The sequence below is a fragment of the Periplaneta americana genome, chromosome 11 (assembly GCF_040183065.1).
Source record: "Periplaneta americana isolate PAMFEO1 chromosome 11, P.americana_PAMFEO1_priV1, whole genome shotgun sequence".
Classification (NCBI taxonomy): Eukaryota; Metazoa; Arthropoda; class Insecta; order Blattodea; family Blattidae; genus Periplaneta; species Periplaneta americana.
The window spans coordinates 109869117-109892961 of NC_091127.1; the positions used below are offsets into that span (position 1 = coordinate 109869117).

The 23845-nt window shown below is 35.6% G+C and overlaps 1 protein-coding gene across 2 annotated transcripts in view; it reads right to left on the reverse strand.

Moving 5' to 3' along the window:
* Positions 1-7646: 7646 nt before the first annotated feature.
* Kat60 (Katanin 60) overlaps positions 7647-23845 on the reverse strand; it is a 169043-nt gene continuing 152844 nt past the window's right edge. For both annotated transcript variants that reach the window (XM_069839866.1, XM_069839865.1), the window contains exons 10-13: positions 23681-23823; positions 23055-23167; positions 22841-22967; positions 7647-20085 (exon numbers count right to left, since the gene is read on the reverse strand). In XM_069839866.1, coding sequence (XP_069695967.1) covers positions 19887-20085; positions 22841-22967; positions 23055-23167; positions 23681-23823 — 582 coding nt within the window. In that variant the 3' untranslated portion in view covers positions 7647-19886. The remainder of the gene's footprint in view (positions 20086-22840; positions 22968-23054; positions 23168-23680; positions 23824-23845) is intronic.

Sequence of the window (23845 nt, forward strand, 5' to 3'; positions counted from 1 at the left end):
AACAGCCTCTTCCATCACCCCGTCCCTTGTCCAATAATCATCGGCTGTTTTTCTGACACATTCAATGGATCTTCTCCAGTCATTGAGTATAATGGTATTAAAAATGGTGGGTACTAATGTTTTTAAATATGTTATTGACACTTCACCCACGTTTTTCTCTGCAACTTTCATTTTTGCCAGATTCCACACATATTCTATTGGGCTTAGATCCGGATGATAGGGGGAAACCTCATGGGAGTGAATCCATGTCCATGCAGCAATGCGTCTATTCTACACTCTACCCTAGGTCGATTCTGACGAACTAGAGTTAGCAACTCACATTTCCGCATGTCTGCATCAAAATTAATATTATTCCTTGAAAGCCAATCTTCTATATCACGTTTCAAAGAATTTGTTAACGGCGGATTGTTTTCCTGTTTATTGCGGTATGGAGCATTGTCTAATACAACAATACAGCCCTGTGGTAGCCCTGGTAGAACATGATTCGTTATCCATTGCATAAAATTTTCTGAGTTCATTTCATTATGATAATCCCCGGATTTGGATTTCGCGTCGTACATGAGGAAAGCATCCGGTATAAAACCATCACTACCACCAGCATGGGCTACTGTAAGTCGTTATCCTGCACGGCTATTTGTACAAACTCCTGACACGTTTACGTCTTGCCAACATTTGTGGACAGTGTAATGGGTATGGAACCATTTTTCGTCCAGGTAAATAAAGGGCTTTTGTTCACCTCTCTCGTTATTTCTCATATAATGCAAATAAGCTGTGCGCTTAGTATATCAGAGTTTTCTATTAGATATTTCCTTTTATCTTTACATTTTTTATGCAAACCCCATGGATAGTATGAGTTTTCGTAAAGTGTCCTAGAACCCTTTAAAACCTATCTCTCTCTTACAAAATTTATGGGGATTCTTTTATTATAGGATATCGCTTAATTTTCGTCAAGTTTGACAAACGATTCTGACGTCACAACATGGCCGACGTAAACAAACACGTCGAGTAAATAAAACTCACTGAGATATCACCTCAACTAACCCACTAACCTTCTCACATAAGTTGACCTCATGTCACTGAGATATCACCCCAACTAACCCACTAACCTTCTCACATACGTCGACCACATGACATCACCCCATTCTCCAATTTAGCCAATATAATATTCTCATAAACACACTACCGATATCCTATAGTCATATAGACCCTACATGGGTCCATGTCGTCTAATTCAACCTTATTTGTCTAATCCTACTAATTGCTTTCTTATTTACCTTCACAATAGCTGCAGCACGCTCTGTGACCTTCAAGAGAGGTAGAAATAAACTAGTTGTCTTTTCTTCACAACAAAACTTTATGGCATTATAAACAACGTTCCGCGCTTGGTTACGAAACACATGTCTTCCTACACGCGGCATTGCGACCATATTGAAACGCTAGGTATTGGATGTGGCGACACTTCAGCAGCGAGCACGGAGTTCCTCATTCTGCAACGACGGATTCCGCGTTGGTCGCGTAGTACACTCACAGTCTAGTATACAGTCACGAAGCTCAATACGTAGTAAATATGCACCCATAGATAGTTGCTAACCACTAGGATCGCTACTATCGTCTCATTACAGACAATGCGAAATAGTACCTGCACAGTCTATTGTTCCTAGCACTCTCATAAACTCAAGCTTCGTGACTGTATATACTAAACTGTGCCCAAGTCCTTGTCCAAAGCTTTTCTCCAATTATTAGGCTATACCACGCTATACTCTAATCTAGTGAACGTAGAGACAAGTGTGTCGTCAGTAGGGTTGCCAACCCTCCCGTATTTCCCGGGATCTCTCGTATTTGCCCCTAATTTTTAAGTCTCTTGGCTTCCGTATTATTTTTCTCTTCGAGCATTTTTCTCCTTTGTTTTTGCATAATGTAAAAATTTTTATTCTAAACATTTGATTTTGCCGTGATTGATTATAGGCTATGATGAATTTTGTTGTTCAAGAAATGCATTAAAATGTGCAGTCTTTATAGAAAGTAATGCATGTTAATGTAATAAAAAGAAAAAAAAATCCTGGCCAGTTTTGTTCTAAGCGTACTAAGTAGTAATGTTTATGCAAAGAGGATGTTTCATCTCATGAACAATAATTGGACAGATGTACGAAACATGAGCACGACATATTTAATCAAATCAGAGCTGAAAACTGCAGTTGACTTCAGCTATTACGCGAGACAAAATCTGTCTGCCGAAGTGTAGTTTAGTAACTGAACCGAATAATGTCTATTTTTATATGTGAAATTTTGTCGATTCCTTAGTCTGCCGTATTTTCAAAAAAAAAAAAAAAAAAAAAAAAAAAAAAAAAAAAAAAAAAGGCAACACTAGTCGTTGTATAAAAAAAAAAAAAGTCGTCTGCATAGAAAGCAAACGCGAAATCTTTTTCTGTACTACATTCTAACCGAGGGAATATTCTGTACTAGTTGGCTGGAAAGCTTCTTTTCAGATTTCCAAACGATGTGTGTGGAAAAGGACAAAAAAAACAAGTTGTTTTGGTCCATCAATCAGTGATCATATTGTTCACTAACGTCACTGTGACATTCTTCTTACATTGCAATATGTTGTTCTACACACACACTACTGAACATTTTCACACTCTTCGATTTTACTTTGTAATTCGAGTGCTGTATAGCAAACTTGAATCCAACACATTACTCAGTTTTTACTTTTCTTTTTAAATTATGTTTTGTTTAACAACGCTCTTAACTGCCGAGGTTATATTAGCGTTACCAGTGTGCCGAAATTTTGTCTTGCAGTTCTTTTTTTCTTCTTGTTTCCTGTTTTTTTTTTTTTTCCCTCGGAGGAGGCAAGCACCGCAGCCTTAGGCTTATTGTGTAACTTCCTTATATTGGAATGATTGTTGAAGTCCACTAGGATTGCTCTTCAAGTGCATGATTCACTGCATGGTGTCATCACATTGATTCAGCCACAGCATCTAGTCCTGACTGGAGACCTAATCCTCCACCTTCCTGTGGGTGTTGTTCTGCAGCCTCCACAGATCGATGGCATTTGTCGCAATTCATGTGCTTAAATCTGCTGCATCCTTAACCAGAAGAACATGTCGCCATTGATTCCACGACTCACCAAGGTGCCATCTGTCTGAAGGAGCTACATTATACCAGTTGCCAACAATTTGCTTAAAAGCCCCTGCGACTTTGTTGAATATGTGCAGCTCTCGCAGACAGGTGCCGCCCATATGCAGATCCTGGAACCATGTCCGCCATGTCCTCCCGGTCGACCTGTAACTATTAAGATGATGGAGTGATACTAATGAAGGTGAAATGAGTCCCGAGGTCCAACGCCGATTCTTTCCTGTTACTCCTCAGTGGAGCATGGGGCAGCAACGAATTTCCTCCATCTCACCCTGTTGACAGCCAATGCTTTCCCCTCTTTCCACATTTTCCCCTCCTCTTCTACTTCTCACTCCACTGTTCTCGTTCAAGTCAGAGGAGTTCTTTTACATGCCAATAAATATTCTGACATCAGCCTGTCGCATTTAAGCACACTTAAATGCCATCGACCTGGGTTAGGATCGAACCCGCATCCTCGGTCACAGAAGGCCAGCACTCTACCGATTGCGCCACCCAGGCTGACTTTTACTTTTTTGGTGGTTGTGAAAAGTAATCGGATATGGAATGTTTACGAGATAATTATGATGCACCACAGCTACTATAAATTTAATTTCACTCTATACAGAAGTATTATTATGTAATTTGAAATATCAATCACATATTTGTAATTTTATTATAATTATTGTGTAAATACAAGAAGGCTAATTGTTTATTGTACTGTTTACACGCGATTCTAAGCTTGAAAATAAACTGTCAGAATGTGGGGCCGATTGCTGCTGGCCACAAAATAAAACTACTCCTAAAAAACTCAATTCATAATTTCAAAACAAATTAATGAAAAACACTTGTCAACTCAACAGGATGAGGCGATAAAAACTGACGCAACGCCTTTTAACTACATACAGCTCTTTATACTGGATAGAGACCTACTCTTCGAAAGTTCATTATGGAGTCATTATTACATATTATTTTACACAATTACTTTTCCGTGAAATTGATGAACAATACATTATTCATTTGATATTAATTTTCATGCTGGGGTGGGGGCTTAAAGGTGAATTCAAATTAATTTTGCCCCCTGTTGGCGCCGTTCCTGGCTCCAAACACCAGGAACACTGAATTCATGCTGGTGACTCTCAAAGAACACATTCTCGCAAACCGAATTGAAAACCAAACTTGTTTCGCAATTCGAACCCAATACAGTTCTCTGACCTTATGCCTGGTTTAAAGAATGAATACTGCCAATTGGAAAGCTATTCGATGAAGATAACGAGAAAACAACAGATACAAGACCGTCTTCACAATTGGCCAAGTTTATTGAAGATGAAAGTGAATTGTTCCAATCAGAATATGTGCTCTTTCCGGAAAAGAAAGCTCTATCAAATGTCGCCATTACTGATAAGATGAAAGGAAAAGTTGTTGTTGTTTTTTTTTGGAGGGGGGGGGGGGGAAGAAGATGGAAAGCCTAAAAAGGTGACAACATTTCAAACTTGGTTCAAATACATAAGTAGCTTGTGAAAAACCCATTACTGGGAAAAGCAACTCATTCGATGTGGCAATAGAGGAGATTTGTTGAACAGGTTGCGCTATTTGGTATTCTCGGACTTCGAAAATGCAGTAAATCTGGGTCATCCAATTCGCGAGTTCAGCATTCAAATTTGGACCAGAGAGCGGGTGTAGCATAGACCAGCCTCCACTGACGCACTCTGGGTAATGATTCAGTCGAGAAATTGGAGTATTCAACTGACTTCATATTGGTGAATGATGAACATTTTCATATTTGAAAAACTAAGACTTTACAAATAAAATAAATAAATTCAATTACATATGTGGTACAATAAGATGTTTAAAGACTACGTGGAAAGACAACAAACTTAAATTTTACAAAGTGGTAGCAGTTCCTATATTGATATATGGTGCAGAATTTTGAGTTCTAAATAAGAAAGAAGAACGCAAAATAGAAGCTGCAGAAATGAAATTTTTGAGAGGTGTGGCTGGATATACTTTATGGGATAGGAAAAGAAATGACATTCGGAAAGAACTCAAAATATTCAAATTAACAGAAAAAATATCTCAATATAGGAACGATTGGATAGAGCATCTAGAATGGATGGAAGATGACCGCATTCCAAAATTAATTTTAAATTATAAACCAAACGGTGTAAGGAATGTTGGCAGACCGAGAAGGAGATGGATACAACAGTTGTAATTCATGAGACCAGAACGAGCCAGTTATGGCTGATGATGATGATGATGATGAACATTTAAGTACCCACTATTAGTAAAAAAAAAAAGTTTATGTAAATGTACTTTATGACAACTGTTACAAATGAAATTTGCGACGTTTGGAGTCCTATGTCAAATGTACGAACGTAAACATATGGGAATTCTTTATATATTGCGATTTATTTCGTATGTAATGTGACAAGGTCGCCTCTGCTTAAACGCACTTTTTAGATTCGATAACTATCGGTACTCATTAGTTCTTGCTAATGTTATAGAAATATCCAATATTTCTTTCTGACAACTCGAGTACTTTCCTTGTTAGACTGAACAAGGAGTGTGCTGCTAGGAATTCCAGTCTCTTCTGCAGATCAGAGGAAACAGCATCCTGCCCTGTAATAATAGTTATTCCTTGAAACTTAAGAGCCGGCTATCCATAGTCATCTGTTTCTGACCTGTGAATGAGCTGTTTCTTCTCTTCTTCTTGAGGGCTGGTTCAAACCAGGCACATAAACAACCAAACATACTGAAATGTTTGGCAAACCCCATGAGCCACGAATTCCTTGAATATAGTTGTGACAATCATCTCTCTCATTTCAAGGAACTTTTCAGTTTCATCATAGAAATGTATGGAAAAAACGTGAAAAAAAGCAAAATAGACAATTATATGCCATATTAAATTAAAGTACTATACATTTTTCACCAAAACTGTTTAAATGTGCATAATATGCAAAATAAAATTGGTCTTATTCATTCGGGACACAAAGATATAAGTACATATGAAATATGACATATCAATAAAAACATGCATTTTCGTGCAAATCCTCGGCTTTGCTATGGGTCTTTTTTATGAAACACCAGTGAACAAGACTTCAAACCATGGAGCACAACTGTAGTGCCTGCAACATTGTAAGAGTTTGTCCTGTCGTCATCATCATTATCATCATCAGGGCACAGATTTTGATGACTTAAAAAAAAATCCTAAAAATGGCCTATAAATTGATCCAAAAAATGTTTGAGAATGACCTAAAATGCTGAAAAAAAATTACCTAAAAATAAACAATTCTATACATTAGTAAAAATCCTACCTCAAATTAAAAGCTCTTCTGAATAATTTCGAGGGAAAAATTGTTCCGGGGCCAGGTATCGAACCCGGAATCTTTGGTTAAACGTACCAACACTCTCCCAACTGAGCTACCCAGGTACTCTACCAGACACCGATCCAATTTTTCCCTCTATATCCACAGACCTCAAAGTGGGCTGACAACTGTCAAGCAACCAACACTGAGTGCACACTAACTTGATGTTTTCTGTTAACGAACAGTGATGTGTAGTATGCAAATCAAGCTTTCAGGTATAACTCCCTCTAAAGTTGATTTGAATAATTTCGAGGGAAAAAATGTTCCAGGGCTGGGTATTGAACCCGGGACCTTTGGTTAAACGTACCAATGCTCTCCCAACTGAGCTACCTGGGAACTCTACCAGACACCGATCCAATTTTTCCCTCTATATCCACAGAACTCAAAGTGGGCTGACAACCGTCAAGCAACCAACATTGAATGCACATTAACTCCATTGCAATAGATGACAGGGTACATCCGAAGATTCTGGAATGTGAATGACTGGCAGTTGTCAGCGAGGACATTGTTACGCACTGATACATTGAGAAGTTTCTTTTCATATCCATGGTGACCGCAGGAGCATACTTGAAGAGTGACACATACTGCGCTGTTTTAAAGCTTTCTCCTGGGAGTACTTTAACGATTTGCACAAAGTTTGTGTTCTGGATTTTTGTCTAACAATTTCTTTGTTTGAAAGGTAGAGCATACAACAACTCAGCCAAGGGCTCCATCTCCTATTCTATTTCTCTTCTTCCTTTTGACATCACTTACTATCGAAAAAAATCTTTTCAAATTTTGCATTTGAATGGGGTCACTGCTAATTTTGAGAGTTTTCTTATATTGGGAAATTTTAGTTGGTCATTGAAGTCTTTAGCTTAAATCACTAAACATTATCTTAAATTAAAAAAATGACTTAAAATAAAAAAAATGACCTAAAAGATTAAAACATCGAAAAATGAGCAAAAAATGACGTAAAAACTGTACATTTCTGTTACCAGCAGCTGGTATCCATGATTTATATATTTATGGACGTTGCAAAGGATGTAAAGAAAAAAGGATGATATGTCATCAAAATTCACGCCCTGATCATCATCATCATCATGGATTAGACCTAATTGCGCTGTTCCATTTGCACTTGAAATTGGTCAATCCAATGCATTTCCTTTTATCGTAAGCATATGAAACATGCTGTAGTGTTAAAATCTTTTATATACCATTCTCCCTGGACAAATATTGTTGCAGTAAATCACAAAAAATATACTATCAGCACTACTACATAACAGCAGAAACAAAATTGGCTGACAAATGAAATGATAAAGTACAGGAGATATTGCATGCCTTTCATGAGATCTCATCTTTGATGATCTTTTGCAAGAAACTAGGACTTCACTAAACATTCATTCCTCCTCAAAACATTTCTGAGACTCACCTCTGCTGTATATTCCACAAAACAGTTCACTGCTATTATGAATGATACAGTAAAGCAGCACCTTCTGGATAACAATATGTTAAATTATTCGAAATTCTGGTAAAATTAGAATGTAAACTTTCAGGACAATTGGTCCTTACACCCTTTCCCCAAATGGACTATTTATCCATTGAAATGTTCTATATTTTCTTAATATTATAACACAGTATAACACAATGTGTCAACCATACACACCAATTTACAACAGCAAATCAAGAAGTTCATATAATTAGAATTGTAACGTAATTACAATTACTTTGTTGCATCGAAAATAAAGTGTCATATTTAACATATTGCAAATGGCGATTGTAAATTTTATAAAACAAATTAAAAATACCCTTTGTTCCTTTTCATACTATAGCAATTATGTAACACTAGTCTTGCCAACAGAAAACGTACAGTATTCTTTCCTTGACAGACTATATTACACACTAGACAAGACAGTTTCTTAAAAAAGATATACCTTATCACTTTAATGTTGATATTACTCTGATTATGTATTACAGTAGATTGTAAGAAAGGTTTCATGCTATCAGAAAAAATATTTTCCACATATTTCCTCGTACATATAGCAAAGTCTGAAACTTATTTAAAAACAAGATTGAACATGTGTGTATGCAATCACGACTAGTAATTACTGTAAATGTTGGAAAATTAAAATTATAATTTACAACTAAGGCGATTCTTTAGATTAGCGACAACTTGTACAAATCAACAGAAATAAAAAAAAACACTAAATTAAATTATTTTTATTGCAAAAAGAACAGCTCTCTTACCACCTTATAGGCACAACTAAAAATACAAAATATGAAAGTAAAACATTTCATTAGGACTGTCAAAATTAATTTCTTACCATTGAGTTACGAGTTTTTGGTTGATTAATCAGTTAAGGACACCATATCACCATTAATGTTTTAACTCGTTTTAAATTACATTTAATGTCACTGATATCCTAATAATATTAAAACTTGAACATACAGACATAACTTAACGGAGGCAATTATTCCCCTCAGTATCTGTTATGCTATCTAAATGCAAAATACAGAATTTCCAACATTGAAAGCCCTCATCATGTACTGGCTGTTTCCCAGCATGTTGTCTGCCATAATGGGACTTGCTATCACAGCATTTAATTTTATCTTCAAATTACAACAAATGTACGAAATTATGTTCATCTGTTTCTAGTCAAGTTTCGATAAATTTCAGAACACTAATCCCACATCTTGTGTAATGTTATGAAGAACATTACGAATTTCATGTAATGGGCGCTTATGTAACTTCTGAGGTACTTCCAAACTCCAATAATGACTGTTGTGGATATTATCAGTAAAAAATGACTATCCTGGGTTCACAGTTCTGTCATGTACAGATTGCAGAAACTACTTGCACAATTAATTTTATTGCTGCTATCGGAATTATTAAATTTTTAAATCAATGAAATCTTCTAACATAATTTCAGCAATTCTGTATGTGCACATTCACGTGAAACTGAACAATGTGCTGCTAGACTGAGAGATTTTCTTGGATTTCTTTCTCATGTTATTCCAATTTTATCAAATTTCTCTCTTCATAATTCATTTTAAACTTAGCAAGAGTATTCACTAAAAAAAAAAAAAAAACGTCATAACATGCACTATTCCACGCCTTCTTTTGAAGCCTACATCGACTGTGATACTACAGCTGCTCACCCATGTACCGAGAATTGTACGACAGCCTAAGTACCAGGAATCATGCATGAACTACACCACACAAAGTTTCTAGGAGAGTGAGGCAATCGAGATTGGAAACCCTGTACCTTTAATCGATTTAAAGTTTCAAATGATGATAATATTGGACTAGCTTCTATTACTTCTAAATATTTCTTCTTCTTTAGTTAACTGTTAGCAAGTTAATGGTAAATGGTTATAAATTAGACAGCCCTCCATCTTCTCACTGTCAGAAATAAGTCACTGAAAGAAACTTGCTCTGCAGAATTTATTTCCTAGTTCACGCTCTTATTTAATATTATTCTGCTCCACAAGGGAACTCCTTTCACACATTACTAAGTTCGTAGGAATGTACAAAATAGAAAGATTTCGATTTGAAACAAATTCAAATTCAGCATAAACTTGCCTTTTAAGTTAAAATCTCACACTGAATATTATTTCTTGACAAATGAGTCTACTCTTTGAATACTAGTGTCAGTTTTTCCTCATTAATTTTCTTCTTTACAACGCAAATTTTGGACAGAGCTCCTTGAAACTTCACACCAGTTCGACAACAATGTCTGATCAATACAAAATAACAGTAGAAGTGCTTTCATTAATAAATCAAATAATATCAATCATATTTTTTTAATCCACTAATTAACTGAAGTGAAAAATGAATGAAACGATGAGCCTTCTACAGATGAAAATGTGGAGACAACACACATACTACTAATTGGAAATAGCAGAGTGTCAATATGAGAATTGTCTGTGCCCTTAAAAGTGTTAAGACACAACCACCTCCATGTGATGTACTATGGACAATGTTGAAGATAATGCTTTTCAGCTCCTGCAAATAGGCCACGGCAAATCAATCGACCATCCAGCACTGGTTTAGAAAAATAACAGAATCAAATACTTCGATATAATGTCAAATTAAAATTTACCTTTCATCCCAGGTGTGAAATCCATTCAAGAAAATGAAGATTTAATTTTTTATCAAAGAAAGACACATTTGCCATAAAAAATATCAGATTAACCAGTTAAAATGTTGTATGTTCTCATAAATAAACACCTCTAACTATATAAATGCATTTCAAGAAATGTCCAATAATCTGAGTGGTGAAACCAATTGCCTTAAAAAAATTCAATAATAGTTCCGGTACGTTATGTTCAGTGATGGCAAAAGATTGATCTATTTGTAACAAGTCAGTGGATTTCTTTAACAAAATATTCCTATCGTTATCACAGCCACTGATATGCAATGTTGCACAAAGTTCAATAAAATACACCATTCAGTTTATCTACAATTTCATGAACATTCCAATAGACAAATTCATACTGTATACATCTTTGTTAGAGAGCTTCATTTTTCTTACTGTTACAATTTTAATATTATGAACAGGTCAATCTCTTAATTTTAATGTACCTTGTTTTAAACAGTCTCGTTTTCTTTCAAACTTCAAATCAAAATACATGCTTAATAAATTTGAATCTGTGTACTTATAATCTGCACATTCCTACTAAATGCTCTCACGAGATCAGATATAAGCCCTCATGGAAGGCACTTAAAGATTCAAGCAACAGCTAAAGGTTGCACTATTAATGAACTGTTGAAGCATTGTTATCTGAAATGAGCATCCCATCTCAAAACCGATGCACATAGTTAACGAGCTCTTGCACTTGAATTAGGTTTAGGATAGGATACACACTGTTAAGTTACCCACAAAATTATAGGCTGCAGATCCGACCAGAGGGTTTGGAAGTTACGTATCCTTGTTACGTGTTGCATAGAAACTACAACTTACATTATAAATTTAAAATATTACATTAGTATATTTTAAAAATTATAGCACAGTGAAAAATGCTATCACTTTATAATTATTTCATGAGATTGACTTTCTATCAATACATTTTGCAGTCTTTTAAAAGAGTACACGAGAATACTCTAGAGTATCTTGATGTTCAACACCCAACATTATAGGTATAATTAAAAGTGATTAAATAACATAGAACTGAAAAAATTCTAATGCCCTACAGAGTATACTTATTATCTAGAGATGGGCATGACAAAATCTCTACCAAGAAGTATCAGAAGTGAAGCAGTCTCTTCAGTTACTCTTGGTAAGAAGCCAAGTAAATATGTTTATTACAGAATAAAGAATTTCCACACAAAATTCTTTCGGAAGGTTCAAAGAATATTTCATAGCTAATATCCGAATTGTAAAGTATCTATGATTTACAAATCAGTAGCAAGAAGTGAAAATATAATTTTGATGTGCAGTCAATGAGCACAGAATAACTGGGCCAGGACGTAGTGAATTCTGAAAAGTTAAGCTATGATATAATGATTCTGTTTTTCAGTGGGGGGGGGGGGGGCGAACTGCCTTAGTACCTCAGTTGACAGAGCACTGGTTTACAATGACTGCAAAACCGAATTCGAATCCCAGCGACAGCAGTCATAACCAAAGCTAAGCTTCCTAAGTGTTTTTCTCAGGGTTCTCCTGCTTCCGGGGGAAAGAAAATGACCAAACCTACCCCATTATCTCCTGGCATAGTTGTCTCATAAATGATGCCTTATTGGTGTCACTTATGAGGTTCAAACCTATCTTCGGACAGTTGACTAAACAACAACTTCTGTTTCAATCACCCCATCATCATTCTCCATTACAGTATTCATTATCATAACTTCAATAGCTTTCACTCAAAACAGTACAGCGCTATGCAATATTATGATTCGGGTACAGATGAATATATCTGAGAAGGCACAGTTTGCTTCCAGGGGTGAGATTGAAGAATACTCTAGTGGGACACTATTGATACCTTAAGACATGCAGGCTGAATCGACAGATGTCACTATAGAGCTAAGTCATGAATTTACAAAAACGCGACCATTCAGACTTAAAAAAAATCATTTTCATTATAGCATTGATAGAATTGATATGACACAGTAAGCTCACTGGATGCTGGACTGAAATGATTGCCTTTGGGCCCTCCTCTGCATAAAAAAGACAAAAAGAAACATAAGTTAATGGCTACTTCATGTATTCAACCATGCCAGCCTCAAATTTCTCAGAGAACGAGAATAGAAAGATAACAAGCAATGGCAATGTGATTAGATGAGGATTATGGTGTCCTTGATCCCCAGATTTGAATCCTTACAATTTATATTTATGAGGGAAAATAAAATTGTCTCACATATTAAATGAATTAAAAGAGAAAATCTCAACTGAGCAACAATCAGGAGTCAGGAAGTTAAATTGGAAAAATTCGCGAGTGAAGTTGAATGAAGCGAAAAAATTCACAATGTTGAGGTATATGCAGTGCAAACGATAGAGCAAGACATCTTTACTCTCAATGCACACGAGATGTCTACTCCCAGGAGTCCCAGCACAGTGAAGATATATGGAGTTTTCAGAGTATCTGGTAAGAAGAGATGTCGTGACTGTTGATGTTAATCTTCACGACAATTCTACCAGTGACACACTCAAGCATAAAACTTGCAGCTATCTCTCTGATGCAGCCTACCCACTTTGTCTTGTTATATTTTCCATCAGAGAACCGAGAAATGCTCGAATTTCGAGCCACCAATATATTGTGAGGCTTCTCCCTACTCAAATTCATTGTCTTTCCACTGAGATCATTCCTGCTAGTTGACACCATGAGAAATCTGCTTTTATTAGAATTGTTGGGCCTCCCTTGATCAACTTCAACCCTGACAAGGCCATCATGCTGCAACAGAAGTCACAAGGAAAGAGCATGACAGGAAAGATAAAAATACTGGAGAAATGGCTATGCTTTGAAAAATCTTCTAATACTTTGGGTACTGGCATTCATTCATTCATTCATTCATTCATTCATTCATTCACAGTGTTCTGCCCAAGGGCAAGTCTTTCACTGCAAACCCAGCATTCTGCAATCGTTCCTATTTCCTGCATTCCTCTTAGTCTCCGCATATGATCCACATATCTTAATGTCGTCTATCATCTGATATCTTTTTCTGCCCCGAACTCTTATCCCGTTCACTATTCCTTCCAGTGCATCCTTTAGAAGGCAGTGTCTTCTCAACCAGTGACTCAGCCAATTCCTTTTTCTCTTCTTGATCAGTTTCAGCATCATTATTTCTTCACCCACTCTTTCCAACACAGCTTCGTGTCTTATTCTGTCTGTCTACAATGCTACACTCCACACAAAGCAATTCACTAGTCTCTTCCTTTGTTCTTTTTCCAGAGGTCTGCAGAAGATGCTCTTTTTTCTATTAAAAGCTTTCTTTGCCATTGCTATTTTTCTTTTGACTTCTTGGCAGCAACTCATGTTCCTGCTTATAGTACACCCAGGGTGCGAATTAATGGGGGGGGAGGTCAGGAAATTTCCCCCCTTATTGGAAAGTTATTCCCCTCTCATAAATTCATATTAACATCCCTGCCAGGGATAACTTCTATCCCCCCTCACAAAATATAATTGTTTTAATAGAGTATATGTATTTTATAAAGTACAAAGTAAGCAAAGAAAATAATATTGATGCATTATCCATCACCAGCAATCTGACCTTATCTTATCTTAAGCCTGTTCATAGATATAATAATTATTATTATGATCAAGATGCAAGACAAGCAAATCAGTGCGACCAAGAGTTGAGCCGTATCAAATGAGGATAATAATTTTATGTACGGTATTCTCTATCTAGGATTCTATCCCCCCCCTCATCAGAAATCTTAATTCGCACCCTGAGTATACCCCAAGTATTTGAAGCTGTCCACTTGCTCTACCACCTCATTTAGAATTCGCAGATTTACCTTGTTTACTTTTCTTCCTATGACCATAGTGTTCGTCTTGTTGGCATTTATCTTCATTTACTGGTATATAGTTTGGTAAATGCTTTTGTTGCAAACCAATTTATTACTCTGTTAACCCAAACTGAGTCAATTTACACTAACATGGATTTAATTTGTGTTTCTTCTGAAAGGTGCATTAAAATGTGAAAATAAATTAGGGTTAATTATATTTTTAATGTGATTTTTATCTAACACAGTTTAGGCCTTGAATTCCTGGTGTACTGAGCAACAGTCATCTCCCCATCCACTTCAATAAATTTTACATAGAGTTCCATCACGTTTTTCTCGGGGGGGGGGGAAACATTAATAATAATAATAATAATAATAATAATAATAATAATAATAATAATAATGCATTAAAACAGAATGTACTATTTAGAGGACAAGTGAAGAAATGTTATTGAACTACAATTAACAATTAACTGCTATACAGTATAGCACATGAGAATACCCAGTAAATGTTATTGTTATGCATGACTCATAGACTATGAGTAATGCCAAGCTTGTATAAACTTTTTATAGTTAAGCATGCATTATACACGTGTCTGTTTTGCATCAGTGTCAAAGTACAACTGAATAACATTATTTTTTTTTAATATACTGTAACCCCCATGAATTAGGTTATGTATTATATGCAGATTATCCTTGTGTATAGGAATGAACTAGGCTACTTCACATTGTTCAGTTTATTGGATATGACTTAAGCATTTCCATGACAACCTAAGTCAAATTTCTGTTCCACAAAACCTTCTTATTTTTTCTATTAGTGTAGTCAAATAAGGAACCAAGGGATATTTATAAAGATCCGGACATAATAGCCTTAATAAAAAGTCGAAGACTACATTGGCTTGGACACGTTCTACGGCGTGATGAAGATTCTCTTCTACGAAAAGCTTTCAACTATTCTCCAAGATGTAAGAGACCTCTTGGTAGACCTTGTCTCCGTTGGCATGACAAGTATAATATATGATAATCTTTCTACAGTGGGAGGACAACAAGAAGATGCAGAGAACAGAGACGAATGGTGATATATCGTGAATGAGGCTAAAAATCTCTTAGATTTTGAAATGCCCTAAATTGATTGATTGGTTGATTGATTGATTGATTGTAGGTCAAATATAGATCTTACACGTCAAAACTGACTGCCACAAAGATGACACATACTTTCTCATTATTTTATATATTTTGCAACAATTCTGTTACTTTATTATGTTGCGAATATTACTAACTACTCCACTGCAGTGGCGTATACTGGTTAAAGGGTTTGGGCTACCGCTGACCCTATTATTACACAAAATATATCTAACAATTACTTTAATTTTAATTACTATGGTAAAACTAATAATACAAAATCATTACATTATGTTATATTATAAACTTTTTCTTTTGTAATTTCCTTGGGCTACCCCCGGTAGCCTGCAAAATACGCCCCTGCTCCACTGTAATTAAAAAATTGTATGGTTTAAATAATTACATGAGTCATACTATCTTTGAGAAAGAAATTTCATAAGAAATCACTGGCTTATGCAAAAATTCACTCAAACATTAATAAAGAAGGTTTACAAACCAAATTCTTCAAGAAATACAATTTACATGTGAAGTCACCTGCTTGCAGAGGATAAAAATGGACTAAAATCACAATGAAAAGTAGAAATAAATCTGTATATTGTAATTAATTTCTCTCAAAAAATCATTTTTCGCAGGTAGAAAATCTATTTTTTCACTTATCAGTTTATTCCACATAATACAACATATCATGGGGAAAGTCCTTACATTTATTTGGACTGGATCATCAGTGTGTTGTTGATGAAAAAAAAAAAAAATTATACAGTGTGTCCAGAACAAATGTTACTGCTAAAGTTTTATAACTCAACAACCAACAAATTTATCCAAATGCCTTTTGCTGCACAAGAAAGAGGAACTCACAAAGTTTTTAAGGTGATCAATAAATTAATGAACGAAATAAAAGTGTCGCCAACATAAAACTTCACAACTGAATATCCTAGTGGAAATCACGAGGAATGGAATTATGGTGTTGCCACTATAGAAACTTGGCGAGTTCCTCTGTCTTTTGCAGCTAATGGCATTTGGATAAATTTATTAGTTTCTGAGTTACAAAATTTTCTTATAGTTACTGTTTGTTCTCGACACCATGTATTTCATGTACATCATTTCTGAACAAATCGACTCATATATGCAATATGAACAAACCCCATCCAATAGGTTAGGAGGAACTACGAACATTCCATGAAAACGGAGCATCAATATTCTTCATTTGACTGCTGTACAGAAATGACATACCCGGAACAAATTTTTTGGTACTGGGGATGACGAAAGCAAGTATTTCCGTAAAAATCTTAAAATCGGTTTTCATCATCGCAATACTTTCTACTTATATTTTGTATGAGAAAGTAAAAATGCAGTCACTACTTGAAGATTCAAACTGTAAATTAAAATGAACTAACGCAAGACATTTAGGAATTGGAAATTGGACAGCAGTTCATCACACAACATAATACTGAAAGATTAGACACAGAGTCAATCAATTTTTTTACTACAATAGGTAAAATTGTGGCATAAATTGTGAAAATTTACACACTCTGCACTCTGTAGCACTACCAATTACAATGGTAAGTGCAAGTCTGATATAGATGATAATGATGATGAGGTGATGATAATGATCTCTCATCATAAACAACAAAAAATAGGCAGAGGCACAAACAACTGCATACCATTTTCATTATTATGTTGCAATATTTTATTAAATTTTACACTTGTGTTGGGCAAGCCTGTGGTCCAGGTAACACAGGGATTTTCTCTGAGAGCCCAGTGGCATCCGAACGAATCTCCATTATCATCTCATCTCATTGCTGGTGTAGCACAGACAAGCCTATGGTGCACCCTGAACAACGACTCTGTCAATAAATTAGTCTACACAACTGACTTCATATGGGTGAATGACAAAAAGTCAAATACCCGCCATTAATAAAAAAAATAAATAAATAAATAACACACTTATATAAAATATAATAATCAAAGACGGAAAACACACATAAAAATCAAAAGTAAATAAAAGTTGAACATGGGAAAAGTTTATTAAAATTTTACAGTGATTGGAAAGATTGGAGAAAGCTGGATTTGTAGTGAAAAACCTGTCCTTGGATAGGAAACTATGAATAATTGAATACTTACAGGTTATTAGATGACAAGAAATTCATTTTAAAAGGAAAAATTATGATCCTTTCAAGAAAATAATTTAATGACTGAGAATTCGTAGTACTTTAACTCTTTTCCTGATGCCAATGGCACTCCACCAGTGCATGTTTTCATGCTTTGGTGCACGTTTTTGTTTTGCTGTACAAGCTAAGTGATAACTGATCGTGTAATTGTGAAATTTGAGGTCCTCATGAAGAATGTTTCTGTGACTTCAAAGCTTATGTTTAGTCACATGAAGAGTGAGAAAAACAGGACAGACTGGGTTGCTGTTGCTGAGGAATTTACTTCACTGTGGCTGGGCATAACAAGTGAGAAAGAAAACACAACATATAATACGATAATATTGAAAGGTCTTCAATCAGTAATGTATGAAATATTTTCTGACAATGTAAATAATGATAAAAACAATAATTTCAGAGGTTGAAAATTCAGATGATAATGTACGAGGTAATGCAGATGTCGGTGTTAGTGTAGAAAATGTTTCCAGTTCCATAGCTTATGACGCCCCGATATCATTTCCCAACAAAGGGTATTGCATTTTTGTTCGACAAAATCAAATTCTCGCAGTTCTGAGCCAAATTCTCATGCAGGTATCGAGAGATAAGAGAGGCATTAGGCTTCTATCTTTGCTCACACTGAAAAAACTGAAAGTTAGAATTTATAAAAGTTATATTACCAATTGTTCTGTATGACTGTGAAACATAGACTCTCACTTTGAGAGAGGAACAGAGGCTAAGGGTGTTTGAAAATAAGGTGATTAGGAAAATATTTGGGGCTAAGAGGAATGAAGTTACAGGAGAATAGAGAAAGTTACATAATGCAGAACTGCACACATTATATTCTTCACCTAATATAATTAGGAACATTAAATCCAGACATTTGAGATCGGCAGAGCATGTAGCACATATGGGTGAATCCAGAAATGCATATATGCATATACAGTGTTAGTTGGAAGACCTGAGGGGAAAAAAAGACCTTTGGGGAGGCGGAGACGAAGATGGGAAGGATAATATTAAAAATGGATTTGAGGGAGGTGGGATATGATGATAGAGACTGGATTATGCCCAGGATAGGGACTAATGGCAGTCTTATGTGAGGGCGGCAATGAACCTCTGGGTTCTCTAAAAGCCATTTGTAAGTACAGTTGGAACCACCGATTGTGGCAAATGTCCTTGCTGACAGTGCCAGTTGACGAGCTATTTGTTGTCCTTCATGAATGAGTTGGCGATAACATTTTCCTCTGCTAGTATCATTGTTATGAAACATACAAATGGACCACAGTACAGTCCGAGTGGATAATTTGTAGCGTGCCGCAAGAGACTTTCGTTCGCAATGATTTTACAGTACATCTCCCAATACATATAATATTTGTTTAGTGACTGTCCAGAGTCCAATAGAATACTCGGGCATGCATGTTTACTCATGTCCTACCCATTCCAGCTGCAACAGAGATAACAACCGATCTTGCAGCGGTGAGTAACTCGCTCTCGAGTTCACATTAACAAAATCCATGTGCTTAAATCACTGGCACCCACTGTAAGTGTACTCCAGCTTCAAACTTAAATGATTATTAAAAAAATGTATTCACTTATGCACGATTTGTATTAATATTTAAAATTTTGCAATTCGAATATATGAGTTTTAGAAGAAATGCCTTCAGAAAATTTAAATTAGAATTGTTACCCTTCAGAAAAATAGATTAGGAAAAATGTACAGATATGTTAAAATGTTACTGTTCACTTGATTGGTTCAATTTTTTAAAATTCCGATATCTTTAGAGTTAAAAATTCTATGCAATACCTACTGCTTCTGAATTTGGCCCTAAGAAACTTAAAAGCAGCCAAGAAATCAGTTTATAGAGTTGATATCAAAGAGAGATATTATTGGAAGAGATAACCCTCTGGTCTAAATCATCAAGCCCTCCATTTAAACATGTTTTCTGAAATAATAATAAAAAAAATTACATTTACATCTTATGTCATGTGTGCTGGACTAGCAAAAAAAAAATCACCAGCACACTACAGCACGCAACATTGTCCACGATCAAAAAACACAACAACTTGAAACAACAAGTGCTTCAGGAACGATCCTTTTTAAAATTTGACATTTCAAATTATATGTTGTAAGTACCGGGTTGATTTGTCTCTATTTCACGTTTAAAATTTTGCCATAGTATGACACAAACTTGGTAAAGAAGGCAAACAACAATTCACTTGTAGGAGAAACATCATGTTGATCCAAATTCGTGCATCCATTTCACATATTTATCAAGATCTTCTTTGGACACACTCTTGTTGCACTTGGCCAATGCCTCTTCAAAGTCTCGTACACTGACTGGCAGGTCTAATTCTTCCTTCGGGAGCTGCTTAATCTGATCAGGACGCAGGCCAGCTATCTTTCGCCGCATTGACATCATTGATGCATCCCTGGACAACAAAATTCCTCATTTATGTAACAGTAATAGCTTAAAACCATGTCTGCCATTATGTCCGAAGTTAGTGCATTCAAAATCGACCACAGGTCATAAAAATCCTCAACATGGGTTAATTTCAGAAGAAAAATAAAGATGAGGGTTTCCAAAATAACTCTGTTCCTGAATCAGACTCTGCTACTCTTTAATTTCGCCTATCATCCTACCATCAGAGGTAATGGATTACACCTCACAGAGGCACTCATATGTCGATATGAAATTATTTACACAGAATCCAGTAAGGTCTTAACTGACCATATATGTGGGAATTAGAGACAACCAAATAACCATAATTTAAAGGCAAAGCAATAAAACTCTCTTTGGGAAATGTGGCTGTGTGTAAATAAAGATACAAAATTCTAATCTATTTTCACCACATCCAATTGTGTGAAATAAAAGCAACAAAAGTAAGTTATTATGCTAACTGAAGGTTTTAAATTGATCATATTTATACTTCACGCAGTTACTTTTTTTTTATTATTGATTAGCATACATAGGTATGCCATGTATTGTGGGTCCCAATCATCACAGCATGGCGTGTCCTCAGGTTGCGGATAGAAGAGACGGCCTCCAGATATGGAAGGTAACTGTGAATATATTGAATAAGCAGTCATGGACAGCAGATAAGGGGTGGTCCTCCAGCTTGGGGGTTGAGCAAAGGGCTAACAACCCATCACCGTAAAAAACAGGTTGTTACGAAACCTCAAAATAAGTCTCGGAATGGCACTGATTCTCTGGCACAACCACAGCCTCCAGACTTTTAAGATGGGCAGGGCATGTAGCACGTATGGGCGAATCCAGAAATGCATATATAGTGAGGATCAAGTAAGAGTCATTCCAAAAAGGCTAATTTGGCAGTCTCTTCAGTTTTGCCAACTAATACTAGATATCACCAAAGAGGGTAAAATTACAATGCTACATACTATCACAATAATAATAATAATAATAATAATAATAATAATAATAATAATAATAATAATAATAATAATAATAATTATGTCTTGCTTATTTACCACATCTCATCTTTATGTTAGGGAGGTGTTTTCTAAATGGTTCAATAATTTGTGAAAGAGTATATTTTCCTTCTGCACCTCTTGCACATATGTTAGTAGTCAGTAGATTACTGTATGATCTAATATTAAAATGTATTTTGTCTTACAACATGAAATTCATTGCTTTGATTAAACAGTTTACGATTAACGAGACCTAACCTAAAAATGTACTTTATTTGAGCACATGAAATGATTAGTACAAATTCCGGAAACGAATGCTACATTGAAATGTATGCTTAAGAATATTTACTCCATTACTGTAATAGAAGTCTAAACACAAAAGAAATTAATTAAAATATGAAATGGTATTTCTGTCGATTAACCAAGGGGCTGTATCACATGAAATATGTTATATTTATTTACACTTAGCCTACCTGACTATAATCTTGAATTGTAACCACAACACAATAACTATTATGTATTAATATTAATACTGATTTAAATAATTATTAGTATGTTCAAATTTCATTAGCTTCCAGTAATCGGCTCAGAAATCTGGAACAGTTTGAATTTTCAGAATTTAAACTACTGACAACTTGTGTCACTGCTGCCAACATAACAGTTATAAAATCACTACCAGTTGTATTTCTCAGTACCGAAATTCGAAACGAAATTGGAAAACAAAATTCAACCTGCAAACTAGAAAATCACCATAATCCACTAGCTTATGTAGTAATGGGGGAAAAATGGTTAGGTTTCACCCTTAGGGTATTAAGTAAGCTGATCCGGACTATAGAGTGAGTTGGGAGCCGGAGGGAATAAGACCTTTGGGGAGGCTGAGACACAGATGGAAGGATAATATTAAAATGGATTTGAGGGAAGTGGGATATGATGATAGAGAATGGATTAATCTTGCACAAGATAGGAACCGATGGTTATGTGAGGGTGGCAATGAACCTCTGGGTTCTCTAAAAGCCATAAGCAAGTACATAGGTATGACAAATGATTCTAAGTAAAAACCTACTGCAGAGATTCAGGTTCAATCATATTCCAAAAATACGAACACAATGGGGTTCCTGAGATTAAATATACAATGTGAAACACATTAAGTAATTAAAGAGTCCTTGGAACTGTGGTTTACAGGGTGGAAAGGTAACCACTGCACCAAAATGAAACTGGTAATAGATCATGAGGAGAGGTTGAAAAATCTAAATAAGTTTTTTTTCCTAACATTCACCATTTTAGAGGAAACTGTTATGTTTCTATGAAGCATTTGGCAACATCACGGCTACTGCAATAAATCTAGCAAGTACGACTACTAATCTCTTACTTTCCTCTCCCCCTCTGCTGTGCTCAGTTGGAGACATGAGACAGTGCACTATGTTCCAAGATTTATTTAACGATTTTCGCAATTATTCAATTGAAATTCATGGTTTAATTTGCAAAACAAGTCTCAAGACACTAACTACTCAGATTACTTTTACCTGTCTGCTTGTATAACAATCAGCCATTTCTCTCAGGCTGTTACAGCAATAGAGCGCTGCAAACATTCGGCAAAGACTATTTTTTTTTCCTGCTTAATGGTGCCTCATTGAAGAAAAAGTATAATAAAATGTTTGTTATATTTAACATGTAAAATCACCTCTTAAATTTTGGTGCATTGGTCCCCTTCCACCCTGCATATGAATTAGACAACACATAACAAAGAAGATAGCCAACCTGCAGACGTTGGTGATGTCAGCTCCTGAGTAGCCCTTCAACTTCATTGCAACATCTTTCAGATCGACATCAGGATCCAATTTTACTTCCCGCAGATTAATTCTTAATAATGCTTCCCGACCATCGCCTGAAAGAAGAAAGCATATTAAATTGGTACAAATGGACTAGACAGCATTTTAAACATACAAACACACTTAATAATCTTGTTATTTACCGTTTGGAAGAGGAATATATATTCGTTTTTCTAATCTTCTTCGTAATGCTTCATCTATATCCCAAGGGAAATTTGTTGCAGCTAAAACCATAACTATTTTACCGGGGTCTTCACTGAAAGAGAACACCACATTTTCGTTACAAAGGATAGCAATTTAAGCAAGTAAAGCCTTTTGCTACAAATGCCAAGTTACATGGGACAAATACTATGTATCCTTAATTATTCCAGGAGACAAATATGTATTTATTCATTCATAGTTTTTTGTCCAAAGGAGGGCATTGCAAAATATATATATATATATAATATATACACACACATATACATATATCTACGCACTGGATGCTCTAATCACTGAGCTATGCCGATCCGGTAGTGCGTAGAATTAGGACTTGAGTTCGATCCTCGGCGCCTGAGCAAATTTTTCTCCATTAATAACCAATGGTAACTATAACAGATAATTCTGTAGGAACAAAAAATTAATTTTCACGTAGAAAATAGGAAAGATTGGAGAATGCTGGGTTTGCAGTGAAAGATCTGTAATTTAGCAGAACACTATGTATGTGTGAAAATATTATTAAGAAAACTTAACACCATTACACATAACAGGGACAAAAGCTCGAGCTCACCTATTGGTGCTAATTCCATCCATCTGAACTAGAAGCTCTGACTTTACTCTTCTTGATGCTTCATGTTCAGATTCCGACCCTCTTCTCGAACACAGGGAATCAATCTCGTCTATAAATATTGTGCTGGGAGCATAGAAACGGGCCTGCAACAGTAGTCACATAAGA